This window comes from Scleropages formosus, chromosome 23 (assembly GCF_900964775.1).
Source record: "Scleropages formosus chromosome 23, fSclFor1.1, whole genome shotgun sequence".
Lineage (NCBI taxonomy): Eukaryota > Metazoa > Chordata > Actinopteri > Osteoglossiformes > Osteoglossidae > Scleropages > Scleropages formosus.
In genome coordinates, this window is record NC_041828.1 from 11,019,469 (window position 1) to 11,042,138 (window position 22,670).

Sequence of the window (22,670 nt, forward strand, 5' to 3'; positions counted from 1 at the left end):
TACTTTATTCTACTTTTTTGGAGGACCTAGCACCAGTTGTAATACCTTTTCAGTTGTTACAGTGAGTACATGTCTCTCAAGTAAAATATTAAGAAATAAGCAATACCCACCATGCAACTGGTAAGTACGATTGGGGGCCATGTATATGGTGGGAATATGGTGAGAATACCTAACATCTGTTCTCTGCACAGTGGCTGCATTTCCTTTTACTGCTACATCTAACCGATCTTCTGCCTTGAGACCACGTCTCCCCTCTCACTCTCGCCCCTTAATTTCCCTTCTTGTGACGAGAGCATGTTGAATTACTGTGCTTTTTTATTCTCCTAGGCCTAGTTGAAGCTGCAGTTGATGCAGCTCCTGAAGCAGGTGTGTTCATGTTTAAGCATGGCCAGTCTATTTGTGTATTAACTGTTTATGATTGATTGGTGGACGCAGATGACTACAGTGCGGCATCATTGAAATCTGGAGCTTGCTTGTCTTGGGCTCACCTTACACTGACTAATTGCCGCTTAAGCTTTTTTGCTTGGTTTCCTTTTATATGTTGTGGCAATGTTTAAGGGTTCGTTTAAATGAGCATGATTTAATAAAAGTCCTTCCAAAGCATAAAAAAAAAAATCCAGATATCCTAATTGACAATCATCTGTCTTTACATCCTCTGGAAGAAGAGCTCATGTGCTAGCCCTTACTACTTTCTTGTCAGGGAGCAGGTATCCTTCTCCTTCTTTAAGATATTCCAACTCCTGGCAGATACTCTGATTTCCAGGAAGATGATTGCTCAATTAGAGATTTTAATCCTTGCTTGAAAAGCATATGGGGCATGGACGATTATGGGCCTGATTTTCCTATGGGGCAATGTGTGAACACAGAGGCCACAGTTTCAGGTGCTCTAAACACATGAAAGTGGGGACTTGCATGGAAAGATCTGTAATGTCCAAAACATGCTGGAGCTGAACTTATATACAGACAAACGCACAAACAGGGTTCTCAGTGGTCTTCCGCAGTCGAGGTGCAGTAGGACTAAAGTGACGGCACTTCGGAGTTTTCATCTTAGGTAGTGAGGTCGGTGATAAAACTTGCTTTTACACAGCAAGTTTAATTGTAGCAGTTAACTACAGAAAAATGTAAAAATTCAAAATTGCAAGGACAGCAAAGCTCAAATGCAGACTTCAGAAACATTTATAATAATGGTAGGAAGATAAAAGGAACAAGAAGATAAAAATTTTAATTCAGTGTAAAAAGAAGTTACTGAAGCAAAACACAGTTCAATAAGCTACTTTTCATAATATCGTGATAACACTGTATGATATGTATTATACGATAAGGAAGCAATGCCATATTTAATATAATTGCTATCTGCCTCTATTACTGTTACTATTATTGTTCATTCTTTTACCAAACTGGTTGAATATACTGCACATAATAGTTTTTGTAAGGAATTTAGCAGCTACAGCAGGATAAATGTGCAGGACAGGAGGGGATAAGAATTCCATGAAATGGTTACAGGATTCTTGTTTTGAGTGGTTTCTCATTAGCCCTCAACTTGCACAGTTTGTGGAGCACAATGCCTTTTTGTGCAGTCCCTGCTACTATGTGTTCACATGAACAGTACACTACAATCATTACAGGCATAACAACTGTGAAAATTGGGCCCTCTGTGTTGTTTCAGCTGTTTCGTTGTCGTTCTGTCTTTGTACTCCCTTACCCTTTGTCTTACTAATTCCAATGGGAGCTCATTGAATAACTGGATTGGTGGTATGATGACACTAAATGAATGTGTCATGGGTCACTAATTGGGAACAGGCACTGGGAGAGGTATTGTGGCATTTGTGGCTCAGGATGAAGAAACGAAGAAAGGTTATGGCTGACTTCAGTGTTTCTCAACCACAGGAGCTGTACAGAGCCCGTTCAGTTTTTTCAGGATGTTCTGTACAATTTTCACGTTTTAATATGAAAAAATTTCTAATAGTCATCATCTTACACTTTTGTATTTTGATGTATTATTTCTAAAGGCCAATTTCATTGAGATGTTTTGATAAGAGCTGCTTGACTTCAAAAGATATCTTACTGAGTTGTTAAAAGCATAGTGGTCTGTAAATCACAGACATAAAAAAGCAAAGCAGAAAGTACAACTAACTGACAAATTTTAGAGGATATTTTTGGAATGTATGCATTTTGAGAGCCAACAACTTTTCTTTTTCAACATCCTCTGAGCACTGTTATTTATTCAGTTACGCTTTCATACCTGGACAAAAGATGAAATATCTTTTGAAACCACTGCAGATCTACTGGAGGAGACAGAAAAATTAATGAAGGAGAAGGTAGAGGTACAGCGGCAAGCAGAAAAAGACAGCAACGACCTCTTAAAACAAGTGAAGGATCTGGAAGCAGACCTGGAGGAACAGGTCACTAAAATCCTGGAGATGGAGCAGGCCCACCAGGCTGAGAGCACCGACCTGAGACAGCAGGTGCAGGCTCTGGAGAAGCAGCTGGAGAACAACAGGAGGTTCCTGGATGTAAGAACACTACTATTCTTTTCACTGCCAAGTACTGATTGGTGTCAATGACACCTGACTTTTTGTCTTTGTTTCAAACTGGAATGGCAGTTAATGTTCATGATTTTTTTTTTTTTTTTTTTTTTGTTTTTCTCCACCTTTCAATGGGAAGTTTCATGGAGATAATCTTGATTTTCACTGAATTTCTATTAATGAAAAACGTTCCCACCGTATTACTGGTCTACAGGAGCAAGCTGTTGACCGGGAACACGAAAGGGATGTCTTTCAGCAAGAAATAATGAAATTAGAACAGCAGCTGAAGAATACTCAAAAGCAACAACCCAGCAGTGAGCAACGAAACCGAGAGGTAAGTTAATCGTCTCAAAATTCTTTCTCTTTGAAACCATTTGGAATGTCCTGCCTTTTTGTAAAAGACACAACAACAAGAGGTGCTCACATTGTGGAGTCAGCCCGTTTTAGAACCATGACATTCGGTATAGTTGCTGGAAAACAATACCAAGGTGGAGTTCCTGCTAGAGACAAAAAATGATCCTAAACCAGTTAGACAGGAATTGTTAATCTGTTTCATTGTCATCTTTGTACTGGAGACAAATTTGCTTTTTAAGGTTAAGATAAAATGCAGCTTTGCATTGTGATATTTTTTTTTTCTAAATTAACTTTTGACATTAGGTTTGGCTCTTCTGTGTTTAAAGCTCTTGGAAATAGAGAAATCACCAAAGGATGTTTTGGAGTTGCCGCATACTAGAGATCAGTATTAAGTCTTTGTTTCCCTGGTCAGCAGAACTGCAGTGATTTATGGCCATTATTAAAAATCCACCCCTTTACATCTGCCTCTTCCCTATATATGTTCCCTGTATTAAAGAAGCTACCAATAATTTCAGTGCCCTAATGGGATTCGGTGGTGTCTTTCGTCACACGCCAGGTGGATCAGCTGACTGCCCAGCTGAAAGAGAAATCTGATTGGTGCAACGAGCTCCTGCTCAGCTCAGAGCAGCTGCAGAGAGACGTTCAAGAGCGCAACGAGGAGATTGAGAAGCTGGAGGCGCGCGTGCGGGAACTGGAGCAGGCGCTACTCGTTAGCAGCGAGACGCTGCAGAAGGTGGGCGTCCTCTCCCCCGCCTCTGCCGGCTTCTGCCTGCCCCCATCACGACGCTGCAGCGCGTGCTCTCAAGTTTATTATTATTAGCCGGGAATGTTCCACGGGGAACGTGCTTCTGAATGATAATGAGCCCAGACGTGGCTGCACCCCCACACTCTTGCAGAGGCCGCACAATGGCGATCATGTAAATATTATTGTAGTCTCTTTGTGTGTAAATAATAGAGATTGTGACAAGTCTGCTTTGCTACAGCGGTGCCAGCCTCATCTGTTCAGCGTGTGCTTGCATGACCGTGCGTCTGTGTGAGCCATGCTTGCTTCAGCTGTGCAGTATGTCTGTTTCAGGTGGAAGAACAGAGCCAGCCGACCCCAATGCAGCAGATGGAGGACGCAACCCTGGAGGCTCAGCTGCAGACTGAAAGGGAGGCACTGGACAGGAAGGAAAAGGAGGTATTAGTTTTTATCACTGAATATAGCGATGGCAATTCATTGTGGTCTGTTTCAACATTTTCATTTAAACATCACAGTTTTTGTCATTTTCACTTTTTTGGTAATTTTATTGTTATAATTTAATTGTATTATTCATTTACTTGAAACGATTAAGATGGAACAATATTTTAGCAAGTAATATATTAGTAACTATTACCATGTGATTGTTTTATTTTTAGTTATTTTTCACTTGGGTATTGTGTGTGGTAAATTTGTTACTTGACCACTTTCTTGGACCCCCACCAGATCAGTAACTTAGAAGAGCAACTAGAGCAATTCAGGGAAGAACTGGAGAACAAAAGTGAAGAGGTTCAGCAGCTCCAAATGCAGCTGGAGATCCAAAGGAAGGAGTTGAATACCCAGCAGGAGGACTTGGAGCATAAGAGCAGTCTTCTTCAGGTAACTTTCATGATAAATCGCTACTGCTTTGTTTGTGTCAAGTCCAAATTGATCTATAGATTCTCAGGCCTGGCGTTTGACACAGTAGTGAATATGGAATTTCTCCTGGTTCGTGTTGCGTCCTCTGAGTGGTCACAGTCCCGTGGGAGTTCAGGAGATGTTTCTGTTGAGGACCGACATATTATAATCTCTAACTTCTCTAAGGTCATGGAGGAAAAGGACAGGGAGATAGCACATCTAAATGAACAGCTCTGTAAACTTCAGCAAATGGATACTGCTCCTGATAACAAGGTAACAAATATATATATGTCAGAAACATCAACGCACCGGTTGATATATTGACATATATATATTTCTCAGTGACCGTGTCTCTAAATGTGTGTCAGGCAGTAAGTGTGCTCCTCCTTTGAATACATTTTTGTTGTTACCACGCAAGGTTGTGGACATGGTTAGACTTGTGTTTGGCATGCAGCTCTGAATAGGTGAACATCTGTAGTATTTGATGTCCTGCTTCTGTGTTTCTTGCAGGTGATAGAAGAGAAGAATGAGCTCCTGAGGGATTTGGAGTCCCAAGTCGAGTGTCTGAAGAGTGAACAGGAGCGCTTGAAAAAGAACAGCGAACACGAGATTGACCAGCTGAATGATGTAATTGAGAAACTGCAGCAAGAGCTTTCAAAGATCGAGCACAAAACGCTGGAGGAGTCTCTCCTGGACACTGAGGACTTGACTAGTCATGCCACAGAAGTCAGCCTCACCAAGGAGGAGTTTGATGAGATGAAGCAAAAAATGGACCAGACCACTCAGGAGCTGGACACACTGAAGGCAAATCATATCTCTTTGTTGGAGAGGTACAGGGGTTTACAGCAAGAGACATCAAAGGAAAATGAAAGGTCACTACTGGAGGAGCTGCAAGAAGCCTTGCAGGAGAAGACTGCTGCGGCTGTGGTCATGCAGGCTGAGATCCAGGCCTTGGAGGAGAGTGCAAGCTTCAGGTTAGCTAATCTCAATGAGCGAGTAGTGGAGCTGGAGGCCTGCTTACAGGAGAAGGATTCTGAACTGAACTTCTGCAAGGTACGGGTGGAGCAGACCCAGGTTGAGGCCGAGGTTCTTCAGCTGAAGATCTCTGAACTGCAAGACAAGCTCAGGGACAAGATGGCAGCCTTGCAGGTGAGCCAGGCCCAATTGGGTGCCATGCAGCAGCAGTCACAAGTAAGCACCAAAGAGTCTCACAGTCAGACCTCAGAGCCACTGAGCACAGACAGGGTGGACAAAGCCAACCCTGCTGCAGAGCAACTTCCGTCTCCAGTTATCTCAACCAAGTCCCTAGAAAGCAGAGGGATGCCTGTAACTAAAGTGGTTCTTTTAATGGAAAAGCTGAAGGAGCTGGAGGACAGTTTGAGTGAGATTCAGAAGGACCAGGAGCTACAGAAACAGCTGCTGTCAAGCTCTGAGGAGGAGGTGGTGGAGTATGAGAAGATGTTGGGAGTTCTTATGAACCTTATTAACGGGATGACTATAAAACCCACCAGCCAGAAAGCCCCGGTACCCACTAGGGTAAGTCTTTGTGTGTAATCCATAATCATACTGTAGATTCTGCATGTTCACAGTGATGCATATGTTGGAAATTTCTGCTCCTTTGCCCTTCACTAATTTCATCTTGTTCCATGTTGATTGTTTAAAAAAAAAAAAAAATATATATATATATATATATATATATATATATATATATATATAATATATATGGTTTTTAAAATTATTTATCTGGATCCTTCCTTTTTGTTCTTTTAGTTGTCAGATGGACTCCGTGAGGACGATTCTGCTGATGTTTCACAGCTTCTGCTGGAGCTGCAGCAGGTCAAACTTGAGGCCTCTGCCACCAAAGAGGAGCTAAGTAGCTACAAGGAGAGCAGCCACAAGCTACAGGAGGAACTACAGGTGTGGAGTAGTAGTGAGACAGAGGACAACATAAGAGGAGGTGCAGAAATATATGGCAAAGGGAAGCTTGGGGTTAGAGGACTACTGGCATAAATCAGTGTCTGGCAGAGTTCCTCTTTACAACTGAGTGAAAACAAACTCAGAGGCTGTTTTGACATTTGAGTCTTTTTGTCATTTGCTCATAGATTATTTTGGCTTTAATAGTGTTTTTTATTTACATTTTATTTTAAACATATAAAAACGGTTTTGTGGTCTTGTTTTCTGATAAAATAGTCAAATATGAGCAAGTGTATATTGCAGTAAATTGGCTGATATTTAAAATGCACATTTTTCTCTGAACAATAAGCAGAATTACATTTAAATTGTAGCTTTATTTTTTATTATTGTTTCTTTTAAATATTAATTCTTCACACGACAAAAGTAAACCATAGCTGTTCTGAAGTTTAGTTTTTATGTTTTTCAGGTAAAAGAGTTAACTATATCAAAACTTCAGGAGGACCTACAAAAAGTAAGCGATTTTAAGCTGCCTACAATCTTTTATATTCAAATTTTGACAACTATAGGCAACAGAAGTATTAATGTACAGTTTGCATAACTTTCATAAATTATGAGTTTCTGCAGATGTACAAAGAGTGTTTGACTTTTGGTTTTTGTGACTCATCTCGCAGGTATCCTTTGGAGTCAACAAAGAGGACCCCAGAACAGTCTCAGAGCTACTCCACGAGCTGCACGAGGTCCAGCAGGAGGCTGCTGCTACCAAAGAAGAGCTCAGTAGCTACAAGGAGCAAAGTGAGAAGCTTCAGAAGGAGTTGCAGGTAAACGTAGAGCCTGGTTCTGAGAGATAGACCCATACCACAAGATGGCTGCAACGTGCCATATCATTTTATACTTTTTTTTTTTTGGTGATTTTAGGTTTATTATGGTTACAACAGTTAATAGTTTCGGTTGTTCAAATATCTGTCTCCATTTTAAAGAAAAATATTGCATTTAAAGCATAAAAGGCCTTTAAAAAACATTGTGTTTTGTGTCAAAAACATATTTCATTCAAGTCCCACATAATATTTGTTTAAGGAAAGGGAGATGACTATAGAACATCTTAAAGAGGATCTCCACCAGGTAAGAATTTTTTTTATGCTTATTTACGTAACTTTTCAATTTCTAAGTTCCTGCTTCTACAAATAGTAGCAGACAACCATAAATTATTCAGTTTTTCTTCTTTGCACAGGCATCAGGTAGAGTCAGTGAGGAGGACCCTGCTGCCATCTCAGAACTGCTTCAGGAGCTGAAGGAGGTCAAGGAAGAGGCTGCTGCCACCAAAGAGGAGCTTAGCAACTACAGGGAGCGCAGTGAGAAGCTGCAGGAAGAGCTGCAGGTCAGAGATGTCTCCTTAGCCGAACTTCAAGCCGAGCTCCAGCAAGTCAGACAGGCCTTGGCAAAATCAGAGGAATCATCTCTCCAAAAGAGGAAGAAAGTGACTAAACAAGATCCTTCTGACAAGACCAAAAGCTCCTCTACCAAAGCAAAGCCTTCGCTGATGAAGAAGAACGCCACCTGCCAGACAGACAGGCCTTCTGTTCTAAACGGGAGCTTCCAGACTGAGGGCATCTCTTTTGCTGATGCAGATGTGCAGGTGGATATGTCCCCATCTGGGCCAGACATAGAGGAGATCATCAATGAGTATGCAGAGAAGATCGAGCAGATGCAGGAACTGCACGCAGCTGAGATCATGGACATGGAGACCCGACACATCACAGAGAGTGACACTCTGAAGAGGGAGGTCCAACTGCTGCAGGACGAGTGCAGTGCCCTGAAAGCTGTCATTGAGAACCTTCATTCTACAGAGGTTGATAAGAAATACTTATTTATACCATTTTTTTAGTTACCTCTGTGCATTTGTCAAAACTGTATCTGTGCTTCTTTGTCCCTAAGGTTGTCTCATCCCAACTGGAACCTCCTCTTACTTCACAAGTCAGAGATGAATATGCCAGCGGTAAGCTGCTATTGTACTTTAAAACACCAGTTAAAATGAATTAAATATCTTTATGCAGGTATCTTTTAGAATGTGTGAACACACAGAACTGCTTTCATGTTGATTCTCTGCAGCAACAGGGTTGTCACCTATGCGTCGCTTGCCGAGCATGTTGATCTTTTGTGTGATGAGGATCCTTTACTCTCCCACAGACAGTAGTTCAGACTGGAGTCACCGCACTGGCTATGACCATCCTGGTCTGAACCAGGAGTTGAGGAGCACCCCAGAGGGAGCCAGAAGGGATGGTGAATCTGCACAGATTTCCGCAGACATCCTCCCTGATAGGATTAAGGTGCAATGTTTATTATTGTAAATGACAAAATGTTCTTAGTGTTTCACCGGAATACCAAGATTGTCAAAGAAGTTAAGAAAAGGTTTTTGAGCAGTTGATGCAACAGTACAGAATCTGTGGTTAAACTGTTAAGTTTCTAAGTAGTTTTTTATGTTGTCCTCATCTGCTATTAGAAGCGTGACAGGTGTTACAGAACAGGCCTATGAGTTAAGTGCTTTGACTGACTGGTGTGTTGGTGATGTTGCAGAGCTTACTGAGAGAGGTGCACCAGGAAGGCATGCAGGTGCTGTCCCTGTCCGAGTTGCCCCTACTGGAGGGTGACGAGTCTCAGCCAGCCCCCCGGGGCTGGCTAAAGGAGAGGGAGGCCCTTCTGGCCACCATAGATTCTCTTAAGGGCCTTATTACCAAAGTGCAGACCCACAGAGAGACACAGGTATGTATTCATTGATGTTTTAAAGTTATTTACACTTAGAGACTACATTTGTTTTGATAAGGTTTTACTGTTTTTGAATTATATTTAAATGAAGAGAATTAAGTTATACAAAACTGGCTAATCTCCAGCGATATTTTGAGAAACGCTGACATTTTCCAATAGCATATGCCACATATTGGCCAGAATGAAGACTACATAGTTTGAGTGTGTCTGCTGTCATCCCAGCATCAGGCAGGTCCTCCTGGTGAGATTGCTGTGGACTGGCGGGCAGATCTCCTTAGGGCCATTCAGCAGGTGTTCTTGAAAGAGCGCAGTGTCCTTAAGAGCACTCTCTACACACACTTGGAGCAACTGGACACCAGTGATGCGGTTATCCATCTCAACCAGCTAGAGCGCAGGCTGTCCGAGCAGGTAAGGTGTCAGTCATTAGAGCTAACAAGAGGAAGGAGTTTGCTGAACAGGTTTTGTACATATATCACTAAAGCCATCAGTAACCTGCTGAAGGAAAATGTTTATGTGCCTGCTGTCCACATTCTCCAACTTTTTTTCAGAAGCTTACAGCAACCACGTTTAGTCATAGAAACAGTATGGAAAAGGATGAACGATAATCGGATAATGCTGATTATTTTTGTGGTAATAGGATGCCCAGCACAGGGAGGCTATCAGTGTCCTGCAGAATGCAGACAGAAACAGCCTGCTGATGGAGGTCCATCAACTCCGGGCCCAGCTGCAGCTACTTCAGCAGGATCATGCCGACAGAGCAAGCGCCACACAGCTTCCCCCTGAGGCTTCCAGCACAGGTACCCATTTTAGACAAGTATAGTCATGAAAAAATTAAAAAGTTGAAATGTGAGTGATAATTAAAGATGGATGTTTACTTGGGAGTTTGATTTATCTGGGGGCTGGGTGCATGTCTCCCAGGTGTAGGTGGCCTGCCCGATGCACTGGAGAGGCAAGGTCAAGGGGATGTAGTTGGGATCCCGAGCAGCACAGGGCACTCTCAAGACCTTCATGCCCTGCACTCAGACAGGATTTTGCTGGATGAGTTGAAAAATGAACTGGCCCAAACCAAACTGGAGCTGGAGACCACACTGAAGGCACAACACAAACACCTGAAGGAGCTTGAGGCACTGAGGTGCAGCACCCTGTCACTGCTCTTAAACCATCCTTGCCATGTCACGAGTTGGAATGAGGGAGCTGTAAGGTGTCATTCTCTTGCTGTACAGGAATGAAGTGGCAGAGAAGGCTGCTGAAATAGACAGAGTGAATGACAGTCTGGTAAACGAACAGAAGAAATCAAGGGAGCTTGAGTGGGCATTTGAGAAGGAGAAATGCAAGTCTGATAAAAAGGAAAAGGGGGAAAGAGAAGAGCTTGAGGTAAGATGGTACATTTGAGAAATGGTGAAACACTGTAGTTGTTAATTGGATCTCAATACAGGGCTTCCAATTGACTGGCTCTTGAACTTTCCCAGGATATGAGACTTGTGCTAGAGGAGCAGCAGAGCCAAGTCACACAGCTGAACCAGAGCCTGGAGCAGCAGCAAGAAGTCTCAGCCCAGCTGCGTCACCAAGTGGACATAGCCCTCGTCCAGCTGTCTCGTGAACAGAGCCATGTGGCCGAGCTGCAGGTCCAGTTAGAATCGGCACAAGCCCGAACTCTTGAGCTGAGCAGCGCTCTGGAGCGGGAGAGGGAAATGCAGGCAGCTAGTCCTCGGAGCCAGCCAACCGCAGGGGTGGCCGAGGCTGAGGCCAGCTGCAGTCACGTGGAGGAGGGTGTGCGCTCCTTGGAAGGCTTACTGGAGACACTGCAGGCACAGCTGGATGAGAAGCATGCACAGGTGGTGCAGTTAGTGGGAGAGGTGGAGAGGCACAGACTCGAGGCAGTTCAGGCCCGGCAACATTGGGAGGAGGAGAGAAGGGCTTCCCGGCAAGAGCAAGAGGCCCATCTGAAGGCACAACAAGGCGAAATAAAGCAGTTACAGGTGCAGCTTGACAAAGAGCGGCATCACATTCTCCAGCTGCAACAGGAGAAGGTTCAGCTGGAAGACAGAGTCGCAGAGCTACAGACTTCCATACGAATTGCAGAATCTACGGATGCTGCCAGAACCTTATCGTCCAGTACTCAAATCGTGGGTCCCATTTACTCTAGCAGTCATTTTATTAGTGGTAGTACTCATTGTGTTGCCCCATGAAAGTAATCACTGAAACTGATTTCTGGTTGGGGTTAGATGTGGAACAGGCACTAGTATGAGATCATTTATAGTGGCCTTGTACAGCAGGAGACCATAGATCTGTACACTGCTTAATTTACCCCTTAAAATTTCCCAAGCTAAATATTTTCATAGAGCTTTGCCTTGATCATTTTATAAGTTGGTTGTTCATAAGTATAAATATGAATCTAATGGATAACTGCTGGTTTTATCTGGCCCTTTGCAGCAGCCTATGGATTTGTGGAAAACCGAGGGCCAACCTTGTGACCGGACCAGAGATTGGGTTCTACAGCAGAAGATATCCGATGTTATTATGGTAGAGTCCATGTCTGGCCACTCTCATGATGCACCAGTGGGAAGCTCTGGATCTGCAGACTCTCAGCACCTGGAAAACATTGTCCACAGGCTCCAGCTTGTCAATGCCAAGATCAGAACCATGATGAACAGTGCTTCTGGCAGGTATGCCTGCTGTCATCTTTCCGCTCTTCTGGATTGTGTAAAATTTGATCCTTTCTGTCAAGAGATTCCACATGCCAGCTAGTATCCTTTTTTGTACTTCTCGAAACCCAGACGAAATCAGGCCATACAAATGGTGAACATATTGCCCTTAGTGTATCTGAGAGTGATGGAGTGGATGTGATTGCCTTGTAATGGGACTAGTGTGCTTCCAGGATAGCCCGTAGACCACCATCCCGAAATAGATAAGCAATTATTGAAAATGGTAGACGAAAAATGTGGGTGGCTGTGTGTTTGACAGAAGGCTGATTTTTTTTTTAAAAGAACCTTTTATTAATAAGAAATTATTTTTAACTTTATTCTCTGATGATGCTGAAACTCCCTGCTTTTTATATCTGTCCAGGGTGCCAAAGGAGGAGCTGGACAGCAAGAGCCTGGCATGGCTCCAAAGTAATCTTCAGACGGTCATCTCACTTGTACAGCGGCTGCCGGCCATCCTTTCTGTACCAGAGGTGAGGACATGGTGTCTGTTGTGAAGCGTGTGTTCATCACAATTAAGTATCACATTATCTGTTTCTCGAGGATTGGGTTGTCAGCAAATCTTCATGGTATGACTATACCTTCCTGTCACCTGTTCTGTTTGAACAGAGCACACCATCAGGTGCCTCATCCAACTCGCTGACTGAACGGCTCCTGAGGCAGAATGCCGAGCTCACCGGGTTTGTCAGTCGCCTGACGGAGGAGAAGAATGACTTGCGCAACTCCGTCATGAAGCTGGAGGAAGAGCTCAGACACCACCGGCAGAGATGCTTAATTGCAGGGGATCGGGTAGGTTCAACATGTGGCTTGTGGCCTGGCACATAGAGCTAATCCATGTGGAATACACTGCAGAGTGTAAAATCTGGGCCCAACTGCTGTTGAGACCTTTCTGTAACATGGCTGCCCCATTACCCTGCAGTCTGCCAGAAGGTCTGTGGATAACCAGGACACCCAGGACATTCTGCTGTCCTTGGACCGTGAGACCTGGAGCAAAGAGAAGAGCCGGCTGGAGAAAGCCCTCCGTCAGGCAGAGGCAGAGGTGGCCCGACTGAGGGCAGATCTCCGTGCAGATGCTCTGCGGGATGCGGCGGCCCCAGATGCAGAAAATGTGGCACTGAAGGTCAGCTTTCATACATTTTCTTGTAACGCACATCAGTGGAGTTGATTATTTTCACCATTTGTGGATTTACTTTCCTAGCAGTATTGCCTGCTTAAAGAAACAAAACCTGCTCTGTTGGGTGCTTTGTCACCTCATTTTCATTCTTCTGCCTGTCAGAGGATATATGGGAAATACCTCCGTGCAGAGAGCTTCCGGAAGGCTCTGATTTACCAGAAGAAATATCTGCTGTTACTGCTGGGTGGCTTCCAGGAGTGTGAGGAGGCTACCCTGTCCCTGATCGCCAGGATGGGGGCCCGACCCTCCCACATGGGGCTGGAAAGCATCTCACGGCGGCATAGGGCCTTCACCCGCTTCCGATCAGCAGTGCGCGTCTCCATTGCCCTCTCCAGGTAACCACCTCCTCTATCTGCCACACACAGTAGGTTGAGCTCAGGATGCCATCCAGCCCTGTGTGGAAGGCCTGTAGTCTTCTGCTTTTACAGAAATTACATCTCTTGTAGAATGAGATTCTTGGTGAGGAGATGGCAGAAAACTACAGGATCAGGGTCCAGCTCCTTACCTGCTGTAAATAAGAATGATGTGAGCCAGCTAACAGGTAAGGCACTGATGTTTACACCTGTCGGAAACCTTTGTTGGGAGTATCGCTGCACTCAGTAGTTTCTCAGAACAGCTACTGGAATTTAGGCTGGACTTTGCCTTTAATTGGATGCTAATTTGGACATTCTCTCTGGGTCTCAGGGAATGAAGTGAGGACAGATTCCCCATTTCTGCACAGTGGAGGTTTAGAGGTCTGTGGGGAACGTAGGGGTACCAGCCGTGGGCGCACAGGCCGTGAGTCCCCAAGGTCAGCCCTCTCAACGCACCACAGGTACTGTACCAACACCTTTCCTTGCGTGGTTTTACTTGCTTCATGCAGGACAGCAGGCCTTCACTCACTCCCTCGTTGTGTGTGTGTGTGTGTGTAGGTTTCACACGGTCGCAGACCCGGGAGGTGTGGCCTGCTCCCACCTGCAGAACTATGACCCTGACCGGGCGCTAACAGATTATATCTCTCGCTTGGAGGCTCTGCAGCGGAGACTGGGGAGTGTGCAATCAGGTAAACCATAGCAGAGACACTTGGGAGCTCACACACGCAGACATGTTCACAACCCAAACAGTGTAATTTCCTGCAAAGAAAATATGCACCCATAATGTGTTAATACAAGTACACAAATCAGAAAGACAAACATTTTGAGTGGGCTAACATGGACCCCTTTCCCTGTACTTCCTGGTTTTAGAAATATTGCTACTGTTTTCCTACAGGTTCTTCTTCATATGGTCAGTTGCACTTTGGGATAAGGAGATGAGTCTGTAATCTACACAAAAACTGGCATGAAAACTCAGTTGCCTTTTCTCGTGATGAGCTGCTGTGTTTTGTACTTACAGTACAATGTGTATGTCTGTGGGACCAAAACTCTTTTGTGTAACATTAATGGAGGCTTCTTTGCCAGCACAGCTTCTATTCAAGAAATGGCTTTTATGTAAATGAGTCTGCTTATTTGTTGTGCATATATACAATCAAACTCTTAAATGTATATTTGTGGAATGGTAATTTAAAATGATTAATTTATACCGTGTATGTATTGTATGGGTGGGAGAGGACGTAGATGTTTTGGCTTTCTGAGATGGCTGCTACAAGTTTTAATACTTATGCTTTATTAGACGGTATGACGACAGAACACGACATTTGTAGACAGACATATTTTTGTAAAAGGTAGGAGCTTTGAAATTTAAGGGTATTTTGTCAAAAATAAAATAAAGATTTATAACATTTGAAAATTAGTTCTGTAGTCTTTATATTCAGACGGCAAGTTGAGGTGCTATGTACGAAAGAACGACACATGCATTTTGTAAGACCAAGCCTTTATGCTGAAGGAAAATGTAAAGTAGTTGACAGTGAACTATCCTGACGCTTCTCGGAAAGGTTCGGCAGTTTCAAGATTAGCTGTTTGTCCTCAAACCCCATGCAACATCCTTTCAAGCCACAAGTAAAGTAACTCAGTGTGTAGGCGTTCATGTACTGTACTGTGCACAATAGCTGGTATATTTGCATTGCAAATGTTTGTATTATGGTTTCTTCCCCCCACTCATCCGTATATCTTGGGGCACTACAACATAGCTGGTGTGTTGCATGAAAATCAAGCACCTCTAAGCAGCTCATATTATTTAGTGTCTGACACTCAAGCATCTGGAAACATGTAAAATTTTGCTCCAAGCAGTTATTTTATTGACATTTAGTAAAATATGGTTTCTCATAGGGGCCATGAGAAACATAAATGTGTATTACAACATTCCACATCAGCTCTGAGCATTACATAATCTCTAATATACAAATTTAATTTTAGTGCTTTTTAATTGTTGTCCTCTCCTGGACAACCCCAATGTGCAGTCCATCTGAACCTAGACAGAAATATTTGTAAAATATTCACATTAAGCACTGTAAGGATGGATAAGGCTTTGTCTTGTACTTTCCGGAATAAATCTGAATGTCAGTCTCTCAGTGCTGCCGACGTTTATATCTGATGATGGGCCGATTGGGTGTGTGGATCATTGTTGTGTAATTCACTGTGGGAAAGTATCCGTTGACCAGCTCAAAGTCATACAAACGCAGAAGAGTGGACCAAATGGTCTTGATCTGAACGTAGGCAAAATTCTCCCCAATACAACGGTGACGCCCTGAAAGTGTACAAAAGAAAATCTTAATACAGTGTGCCACAATTGCCCCTCCATATTAGACATACAATGACTAAGCTTACAAACACTATTAGGATTGGAAATCTTGCTTTGTTCACAACCCCAATGAGACTAAAAGCTTCCTACCAAAGACATCCCTCTACTCATTGTTTTTTTTTTTTTTTTTTTTTTTTTTAAATAGATATATAATAAATACTTTATGGAACATTTTATTAACTGACCTATAATTACAATGAATACACACACAGGCTGAAACTGCTTGTCCCGAGCGGGGTCACGGCAAACCAGAGCTTAACCCGGCAACACGGCATAAGGCTGGAGGGGGAGGGGACGCACCCAGGACGGGACGCCAGTCCGTCGCAAGGCGCCCCAAGCAGGACTTGAACCCCAGACCTAGCATTCGAGCAGGACCCAGTCAAACCGCTGTGCCGCCGTGCCACCACGCCCCCCCCCCATTACAATGAATACTATTTTAAAAATACTGAAAATGAAATGTGCATGAACACCACATATTTGCATCGCTCATCCTCAAGTGTTTTTTAAACACTAACGCCAGATGTGAACTAAATCGTATGGAAATGAGATGAATTAAGGCTCTTTACTACCATCTATTGGCTGACAATGCAAAGTCGTGTTGCATTAGTGACGCAACAGAATTTTTTTAAAATAGATGGAAAAATGCAATTAAAAACTGAAAAATGTTTATCTCTGTAAATCTGTAACCACTCATAAGAGAAGCCAGTGTTGTGTGTTATAGGTATCTTCTGAAACAGCTCAACAAAACAGGTCACTGAACTGTATGCTTACCAGCTCCAAATGGTACATAAGCAAACTTCTCGCCAGCAGCAGGGTTCTCATGCAGGTACCGGTCAGGTTTAAACTCCATCCTTTCCATCCAGGTGTCCTGCAGGCGATGGTTGACAGTGGGCGATACACACACCTGGTGTCCAGCTGGGATGGTGTAGCCAGCTGCAGTCTAAGGAGAAAAAAACAGAATGCTAGGAGGAATGCTCTAGTGATGCCTACTCACCACTTCAATCTTTCTGGGACAGAGAATCTGTAGTGGAAATCTTGAGATGTGTGTGCCCAGAAGCAAACCACACCCCTCTGCCCAGCTGAAGAAAAATGTGGAAACTGTAATATTACATTTATTAATTTAGCAGACACTTCTCTTCAAAGCAACATACATCTCACAGAAAATGCAATGTGTACATTACATCAGCAGAAAGAGACTTAGATGCAGTAGCGTGATTCTAAAGCAATTACTGTTACTTTCCACCATATGAACCAATGCACATCATATGAGTAGCTTCTGCAATATTGTGTGAAATGGATGTTTAACTTTGCATTTCAGTTTTAAATTCTGTTGAAATGGTTCTCACTCAGAAGTACGTAGGTGTTGGCCGTACAGCAGAAAGAGAAAATGGCTCATTTATGAATTAGAAATCTATACCTGGGGGGACTTTGCCATTCTCATCATGGTCATAATTGGTGGTCTGAGACGTAGTGTTTCCTTCAAACAGCGGTCCAGCAAAGTCAGGTCCTTCAGCTTATGAACAACAACAGGCTGAATTTAGACCATGCCCAAAATCATGCTGTGACTACCAAACATAAGAAAACTGCTCTGGGCAAATGTGAGTTTGGGTACAATGGCAACAAAGCCAACCTGGTCATAGTCGAGAGGGGGGAGGGCCTCTCCGCACACAGCCTTCTGCTCTGCAAGGCAGCGTTCCTGCACGGCCTTGTCCCGAGCCAAGAAGAAGCCCATCCAGGCACTGGTGGTGGAGGACGTGTGCTGTCCAGCTAGTAGCAAACCGATGAGCATGCCTGCGATCTCGTTGTTGCTTAGAGGACGTCCATCCCTGTGGAAGCCGATACACAGCCAAACGTGCTTAAGGTAAGACATCCCTTTACAGATCAACCTCGATTTACAGATGTACTACACAGAAAGTATTTATTGGCATAATCACACGAAAATGGAGAATAAAGTATAACTGACTTAAAATTGAATAAAGTTCAATTTTTAATACAAACCATTAGGGCTGTCACGATTACGCGATTAATTTCGAGTACCCGGTTTAAAAAAATCCTCGAGTACAATTTGCCGCGTCGAGTACTCGGCAAAATGGCGGAAAGGTGGCGGTGCACAGATGGTCCGTGCAAAAAACGGCAAAAAATGTCAATGGTGCGGGAATGCTTCACGTTAGAAGAAAACAACAACATAGCTGTCTGCAGTCTGTGCAAAAACCAACTTAAATACAGTAACAGCACATCTGCAATGCTACAGCACCTGAAAAGGCAACATCCAGGCGTAACAGATGCTCCGCCAGCACGGTAAGTTCACTACTAGCTTTACTTTAATCATTTTCAATACTCTTAATTTGCACGCCGTTTTAAACACAAGACCGAACATGATATATGTATGATATATTTGCATTATAAAGAGTTTCACCACTTAAACAGCCGTCAGAGAGCACAATTTAATGGAACGTAGATGATGATGAACTCTGACGAAATGTGAAGTTAAGGCGTGAATATATCCATGTTTCAAAATGTTCACATTACTTTTCATCGCGATTTCATAACTCATAAACTCCCGCTTGGGTTAGCATGTTTGATGGTTACTAATCACACAAATCAAGGAATTATAACCCTTACAAAAATTAACCATGGCTTTATTTTCCAATTTTGAAATGCAAAGCATGATATTATTGTTCACTTGATTCTATTTTTATTGTGAATAAAAAACAATTACTCGAGTACTCGCCAAAATTATTGTCTGATTACTCCATTACCAAAAAAATTGATAGTGACAGCCCTACAAACCATTTATTGGCTGCATTAAGGAAAAACTGTGGAACAGTGGTCTGTGTCTGGGGTCTTACTTGTAGGTAGCATCTATAAGGGTCTGCAGTATGTCATCCTCTTCCTGTGGTGACTCCCTGCGCTTCTGGATGACTTTGAAGAAGATGTTTTTGATTTCCCTGTGTGCCCTGTCTCGTCGTCTTCAGGTGAATCAAGAAAAAGAACATTTGTCTCAGTGTCGCTATACAATATACAGGTGGTCCTCTGCTTAAAATGGGTTCTTTTCTGACAACCGCGTTGTAAAAAGTTGAAAATCCCCTTATACGAACCATAAGGATACAAATAATATATACACACTTTAACATGCTAAGTTCACACATTATTCATGTTAAAATATTAATGTAGAGTACAGTATAAATTCATATTTTCATGCTGGACCATTATTCTCACTTTTATTTCTAAATTTACTGTCCTCTGCTTTTTCTTTTCTGCACCACAATGCTCACGTTTTGCTTGCTAGCCTTTTAAAAAAGTAATGAAGAGAAAATCAAAGTTTTGTAAACAAAAACACTGTCACTGCCCAGACAGACACAGACATAAACAATAAAAAGTGTGCTGCCGTATGGCAGTATATCCAGCTGATGTTATCGTACAGCAGATGCAGCGGTCATCGATAGATGTTACAACCAGACATTGGAACTCTGAGATAAGGTTAATTCAGATGACCATCTTAAGTCTGGGTAGTGGTACACCACGTGCATCATAACTTAAGGACTTCCTGCAACGCTTGTTTTCCAGGGTAAATACTACTGAATGACAAGTTCCAAATGATTGTGAAAAACGACACCTTCCAACCAGAGTCCACCTCTCACCTGAAGCTGGGCAGGGGCAGCCAGCCTGGGAGCAGCCATGCGGCATGAGTGAATCCACCATCCAGATCTGCATACAGCTGGGCCACCTTCTCATCCAACATGCTGCGGATCTCCTTCCCATGGAGACAGTGGCTGGCCGTCAGGATGATCAGCTCCGAAAGTGCCTCAAACAAATCTTCCAAGAAGTAGGAGAGTAAAAGGTGAGATCCTGCTGTCTGAGAGCGAAAAGCCTTAAGATCCATGGCATTCTTAAAGTTTAGATGGAGAAAAAATATTGAAATAGATGGTAGTGATGTTACTGTCAAATAGAGACAGCCTCTGCTCACTAAGTAAAAGAGTGAGTCTTAATATGAAATATAATGAACAAAAACACCTCAACTCATAGTACATCGCTCACTTTCCAAAAATATTGAAATATGGTGGAGGGTGTTACAAGTACATAGCTTGCACAGTACAGAATAATGTAGCAATGAGAAGAAACAATTGCTGTTCCCTCCTACTGTATTTGAGTCACTAGGCTGTTATACCTTATGCACAATATCCTACAAAAATTAGCCAAATACAGTAACTTCACTTATTAAATCTAACCAAGTGAGTATAAAATTACTAATATGGACAAATGTTACAAATAGTAATGATTAAATAAATGGTAAGCTAAATGTAAAATGCAAACAAGTATTGATGCGCCAAAAATCCCATGCTGTCTGTCTCCACAAAGCATCATGTTCCATATTCCTGCATCTGATGTGCAACATACTAGTGATTTGTATGTTTCTTGTCAGAAGCTTGGATTTATACTTGGTGACTCAACTTTTCCATGATTATTCATTAAAAAAAAAAACAACGGCATGCTTTTCTTCAAGTCATTGGTTGTCACACTGGTCCCCAAGTAATTCAATTTTCCACTTGGATGGGAAAACTCTTCCTGCTATTTCACTGTAATATGCTGAGAACCTTCTGTAATTCAATATCGCCAAACATTTAAAACAGTGACCACACGTATGCAGAACTGTGTTACTGAGAAAAATGTGACTGTGTTACAAAAGCTTACTTCTCTCCCCACTGTCTCCCCAGCGTGCAAAGTATTCCTTGGTCTCCTCTTCTATGATTTGGACATGCTGCTTGAAATGGGCAATGTTCAGTCCTGTCTTTAGCATTTTCTTCTGCTCCAGAAAGACCTACAAGAAAAAAAATGCATCACTCTGAGTAAAGGCTGCATATGCATGCTAAGTTACCGCACCGTGCCTTGTGACGGACTGGCGTCCCGTCCTTGGTGTGTTCCCTCCCGTTCGGCCTTGCACACCGTGTTGCCGGGTTAGGCTTCGGCTCGCCGTGACCCCACTCGGGACAAGCGGCTGTTGACATTGGTTGGTTGGTGGTTACCGCACACTGATCGTAATGCATGCAGAATAAGGAGAGTCCAAAACTGTTTGGTCACATGGGTTCAAACTTTATAGGAATTTGGTCACATAGGTGTTCACAGTAGAGCTGACTGGGATGCTAGAAAGTTCTGTGGGTGTGAACCACAGAGTTTAATTTTTCATTCATCAGCTGAGGTGCACGAGCCGGTACCTGAGCCGCGGGAGCACAAGGCGCAGGGCTTCCTCCCAGGTCAACAAGTATAGTTTAAACAGAACCACAGGGGAAGGAGGCCCAGGCTCTTCTTACCGGGTTCGGTATGTCATATGCCACCCCCTTTCCGAACACTGGAGTGGTGAGGCGAGAGTACACATCCTCAGCGTTCAGCTCCTCATTCTTGCTGTTGAAGAGGAGTGCGGCCGCATCGCTGCCCAGCAGGTAGGTGAACGTCTTCCCCACCATGGTGAAGCTAAACACAGGTCCGTACTGGATGGGGGGACAGGAGGAGTGCATCAGCACACTTCTATTCATATTTGACACAGCAAGGCCCACACACTAAAGATCAACTCATTAACTCAAGGTCAACTGATTCAACCCAAACTCAATACATGGAGCCCCACACACTCAACAAGGTCAACTCATTCAACTCAACACGTAGGCAAATCAATGACAGCACTCAAAGTCCTCTATAAAGACTGTCCTGCGCCTACACATGTCATGATGATCAACAAGCGTCAGCCATGGTTGTATGATGCTTTTTTTTTTTTTTAATAGCAGTCTCACCTTCTCGTAAGCATCTTCTAGGAATTCAATGGGACTTTTCCCAAACGCTATAGCATGTCCCAGAAAGGGGATACTGGAGGGGATCACCGGGGGCAGCTTCTGAAATGGAACAAAAAAAACAGTGTTGTTATTCTTATGAAACTGGAGCCAGTATACAATAATTCTAAATTACTGTTAAGATACGGCCTGACTCGAAAGAAGACGCACATTTCAGTTTGGTTTTCCACACACTTACTGCATCTTTGTCCGCCGACTGCGCCTGCCTGAAGAGGACTTTGAAGGCGTACCCGACACCCAGGAGGAAAGCGGTGGTCACTAGGACCATGGAGGTGACGCTGTTCCCCATCAGCGAGCCGCCCACCTCGAATATGTGCACCGACATCTAGGCGTTCAATTAAAATTTTACTAACAAAGTAAACGGGTTCGTTTAAACGAGGCTGGCTGAGAACTAAAAAACGCCACCGTTGTAGTATTTTATTTACGATTAAAATGATAGCGTCATTGTAATAAGGAAGCATACGCTTTCTTTCCTCTCCAGCCGGGTATGTTGAACGAGTCTAACTGACAGGTGGTATCGCCGCAGACTCCTGTTTACCTGACTCTATGAAACCGCCCTTCGCCCCTCCTGCGGAATTTCATTGGATGCGCTTCGTGTCCATCAAATAGCTCCACGTTAAGCTTCTGTAGTAGAGCGCTTTAATTGGCTGTCGTTGTCTGAACTGATGTCTGGCTATATGATGTCATAGGTTGTCCGCTGCCGCTGGCTGCGTGAGACGTATCGCATTGGCTAAAGAAGCGAATACATTGGATTTCAATATGGTGTCACTGTAGAAAGTTATTTAAATAAGAAGTTTGCACACGGACCGTGTAGAGTTTGAAATTTCTTTTTAAAAATAATGATCACAAATAGTTTCTGCCTCAGTATACTGCTTATAATTTCAAAAATACTCGAAGTAAATTAAGAAATGTGAACACACTTGTGAACCATCTTAACACAATGGCCAGTTTTATAAGGACATACGAATAACTGAAACTTTTGCAATTACACAATATTGAATTTAAATGTATTTAATCTTTTTCTTAAATAATTTCATCTTTTTTTTAAAT

At 43.2% G+C, this 22,670-nt stretch overlaps 2 protein-coding genes across 7 annotated transcripts in view; one reads left to right on the forward strand and one right to left on the reverse strand.

Annotated features, from left to right (window-relative positions):
• akap9 (A kinase (PRKA) anchor protein 9) overlaps window positions 1–14,802 on the forward strand; it is a 49,234-nt gene extending 34,432 nt beyond the window's left edge. For 2 of the 6 annotated variants that reach the window (XM_018750269.2, XM_018750273.2), the window contains 30 exons: window positions 328–366; window positions 2,281–2,513; window positions 2,740–2,859; window positions 3,436–3,612; window positions 3,955–4,059; window positions 4,345–4,497; window positions 4,702–4,788; window positions 5,026–6,051; window positions 6,286–6,432; window positions 6,896–6,940; window positions 7,101–7,247; window positions 7,504–7,548; window positions 7,640–8,275; window positions 8,362–8,422; window positions 8,614–8,753; window positions 9,001–9,186; window positions 9,412–9,597; window positions 9,827–9,986; window positions 10,108–10,321; window positions 10,413–10,563; window positions 10,659–11,315; window positions 11,623–11,855; window positions 12,256–12,364; window positions 12,501–12,680; window positions 12,811–13,011; window positions 13,168–13,400; window positions 13,512–13,606; window positions 13,750–13,879; window positions 13,977–14,107; window positions 14,314–14,801. In XM_018750269.2, the coding sequence (XP_018605785.2) occupies window positions 328–366; window positions 2,281–2,513; window positions 2,740–2,859; window positions 3,436–3,612; window positions 3,955–4,059; window positions 4,345–4,497; window positions 4,702–4,788; window positions 5,026–6,051; window positions 6,286–6,432; window positions 6,896–6,940; window positions 7,101–7,247; window positions 7,504–7,548; window positions 7,640–8,275; window positions 8,362–8,422; window positions 8,614–8,753; window positions 9,001–9,186; window positions 9,412–9,597; window positions 9,827–9,986; window positions 10,108–10,321; window positions 10,413–10,563; window positions 10,659–11,315; window positions 11,623–11,855; window positions 12,256–12,364; window positions 12,501–12,680; window positions 12,811–13,011; window positions 13,168–13,400; window positions 13,512–13,606; window positions 13,750–13,879; window positions 13,977–14,107; window positions 14,314–14,357 (6,071 nt within the window). In that variant the 3' untranslated portion in view covers window positions 14,358–14,801. Of the gene's footprint in view, window positions 1–327; window positions 367–2,280; window positions 2,514–2,739; window positions 2,860–3,435; window positions 3,613–3,954; window positions 4,060–4,344; window positions 4,498–4,701; window positions 4,789–5,025; window positions 6,052–6,285; window positions 6,433–6,895; window positions 6,941–7,100; window positions 7,248–7,503; window positions 7,549–7,639; window positions 8,276–8,361; window positions 8,423–8,613; window positions 8,754–9,000; window positions 9,187–9,411; window positions 9,598–9,826; window positions 9,987–10,107; window positions 10,322–10,412; window positions 10,564–10,658; window positions 11,316–11,622; window positions 11,856–12,255; window positions 12,365–12,500; window positions 12,681–12,810; window positions 13,012–13,167; window positions 13,401–13,511; window positions 13,607–13,749; window positions 13,880–13,976; window positions 14,108–14,313 lie in introns of all 6 variants that reach the window. The other 4 variants (XM_018750270.2, XM_018750271.2, XM_018750274.2 and 1 more) reach the window with 4 other exon arrangements.
• A 452-nt stretch (window positions 14,803–15,254) lies between these two features.
• On the reverse strand, window positions 15,255–22,147 carry cyp51 (cytochrome P450, family 51). The gene is made up of 10 exons (XM_018750303.2): window positions 21,799–22,147; window positions 21,564–21,662; window positions 21,090–21,266; window positions 20,473–20,599; window positions 19,422–19,596; window positions 18,630–18,749; window positions 17,411–17,606; window positions 17,198–17,293; window positions 16,552–16,720; window positions 15,255–15,726 (listed from the first exon to the last, which is right to left on the reverse strand). Exons 1-10 carry the CDS (start codon window positions 21,943–21,945, stop codon window positions 15,548–15,550), a joined length of 1,485 nt encoding a protein of 494 aa, XP_018605819.1. The 5' UTR covers window positions 21,946–22,147; the 3' UTR covers window positions 15,255–15,547.
• Between the last annotated feature and the right edge of the window lie 523 nt (window positions 22,148–22,670).

Coding starts and splice junctions, on each gene's coding strand:
- cyp51 (XM_018750303.2), bottom strand. CDS start 21,945: ATGTCGGTGCACATATTCGAGGTGGGCGGCTCGCTGATGGGGAACAGC. Junction 19,597..20,472: donor GGGAGACAGTGGGGAGAGAA/GTAAGCTTTTGT, acceptor ACTTCTTGGAAG/ATTTGTTTGAGGCACTTTCG. Junction 17,294..17,410: donor CCCCTCTCGACTATGACCAG/GTTGGCTTTGTT, acceptor GTTGTTCATAAG/CTGAAGGACCTGACTTTGCT.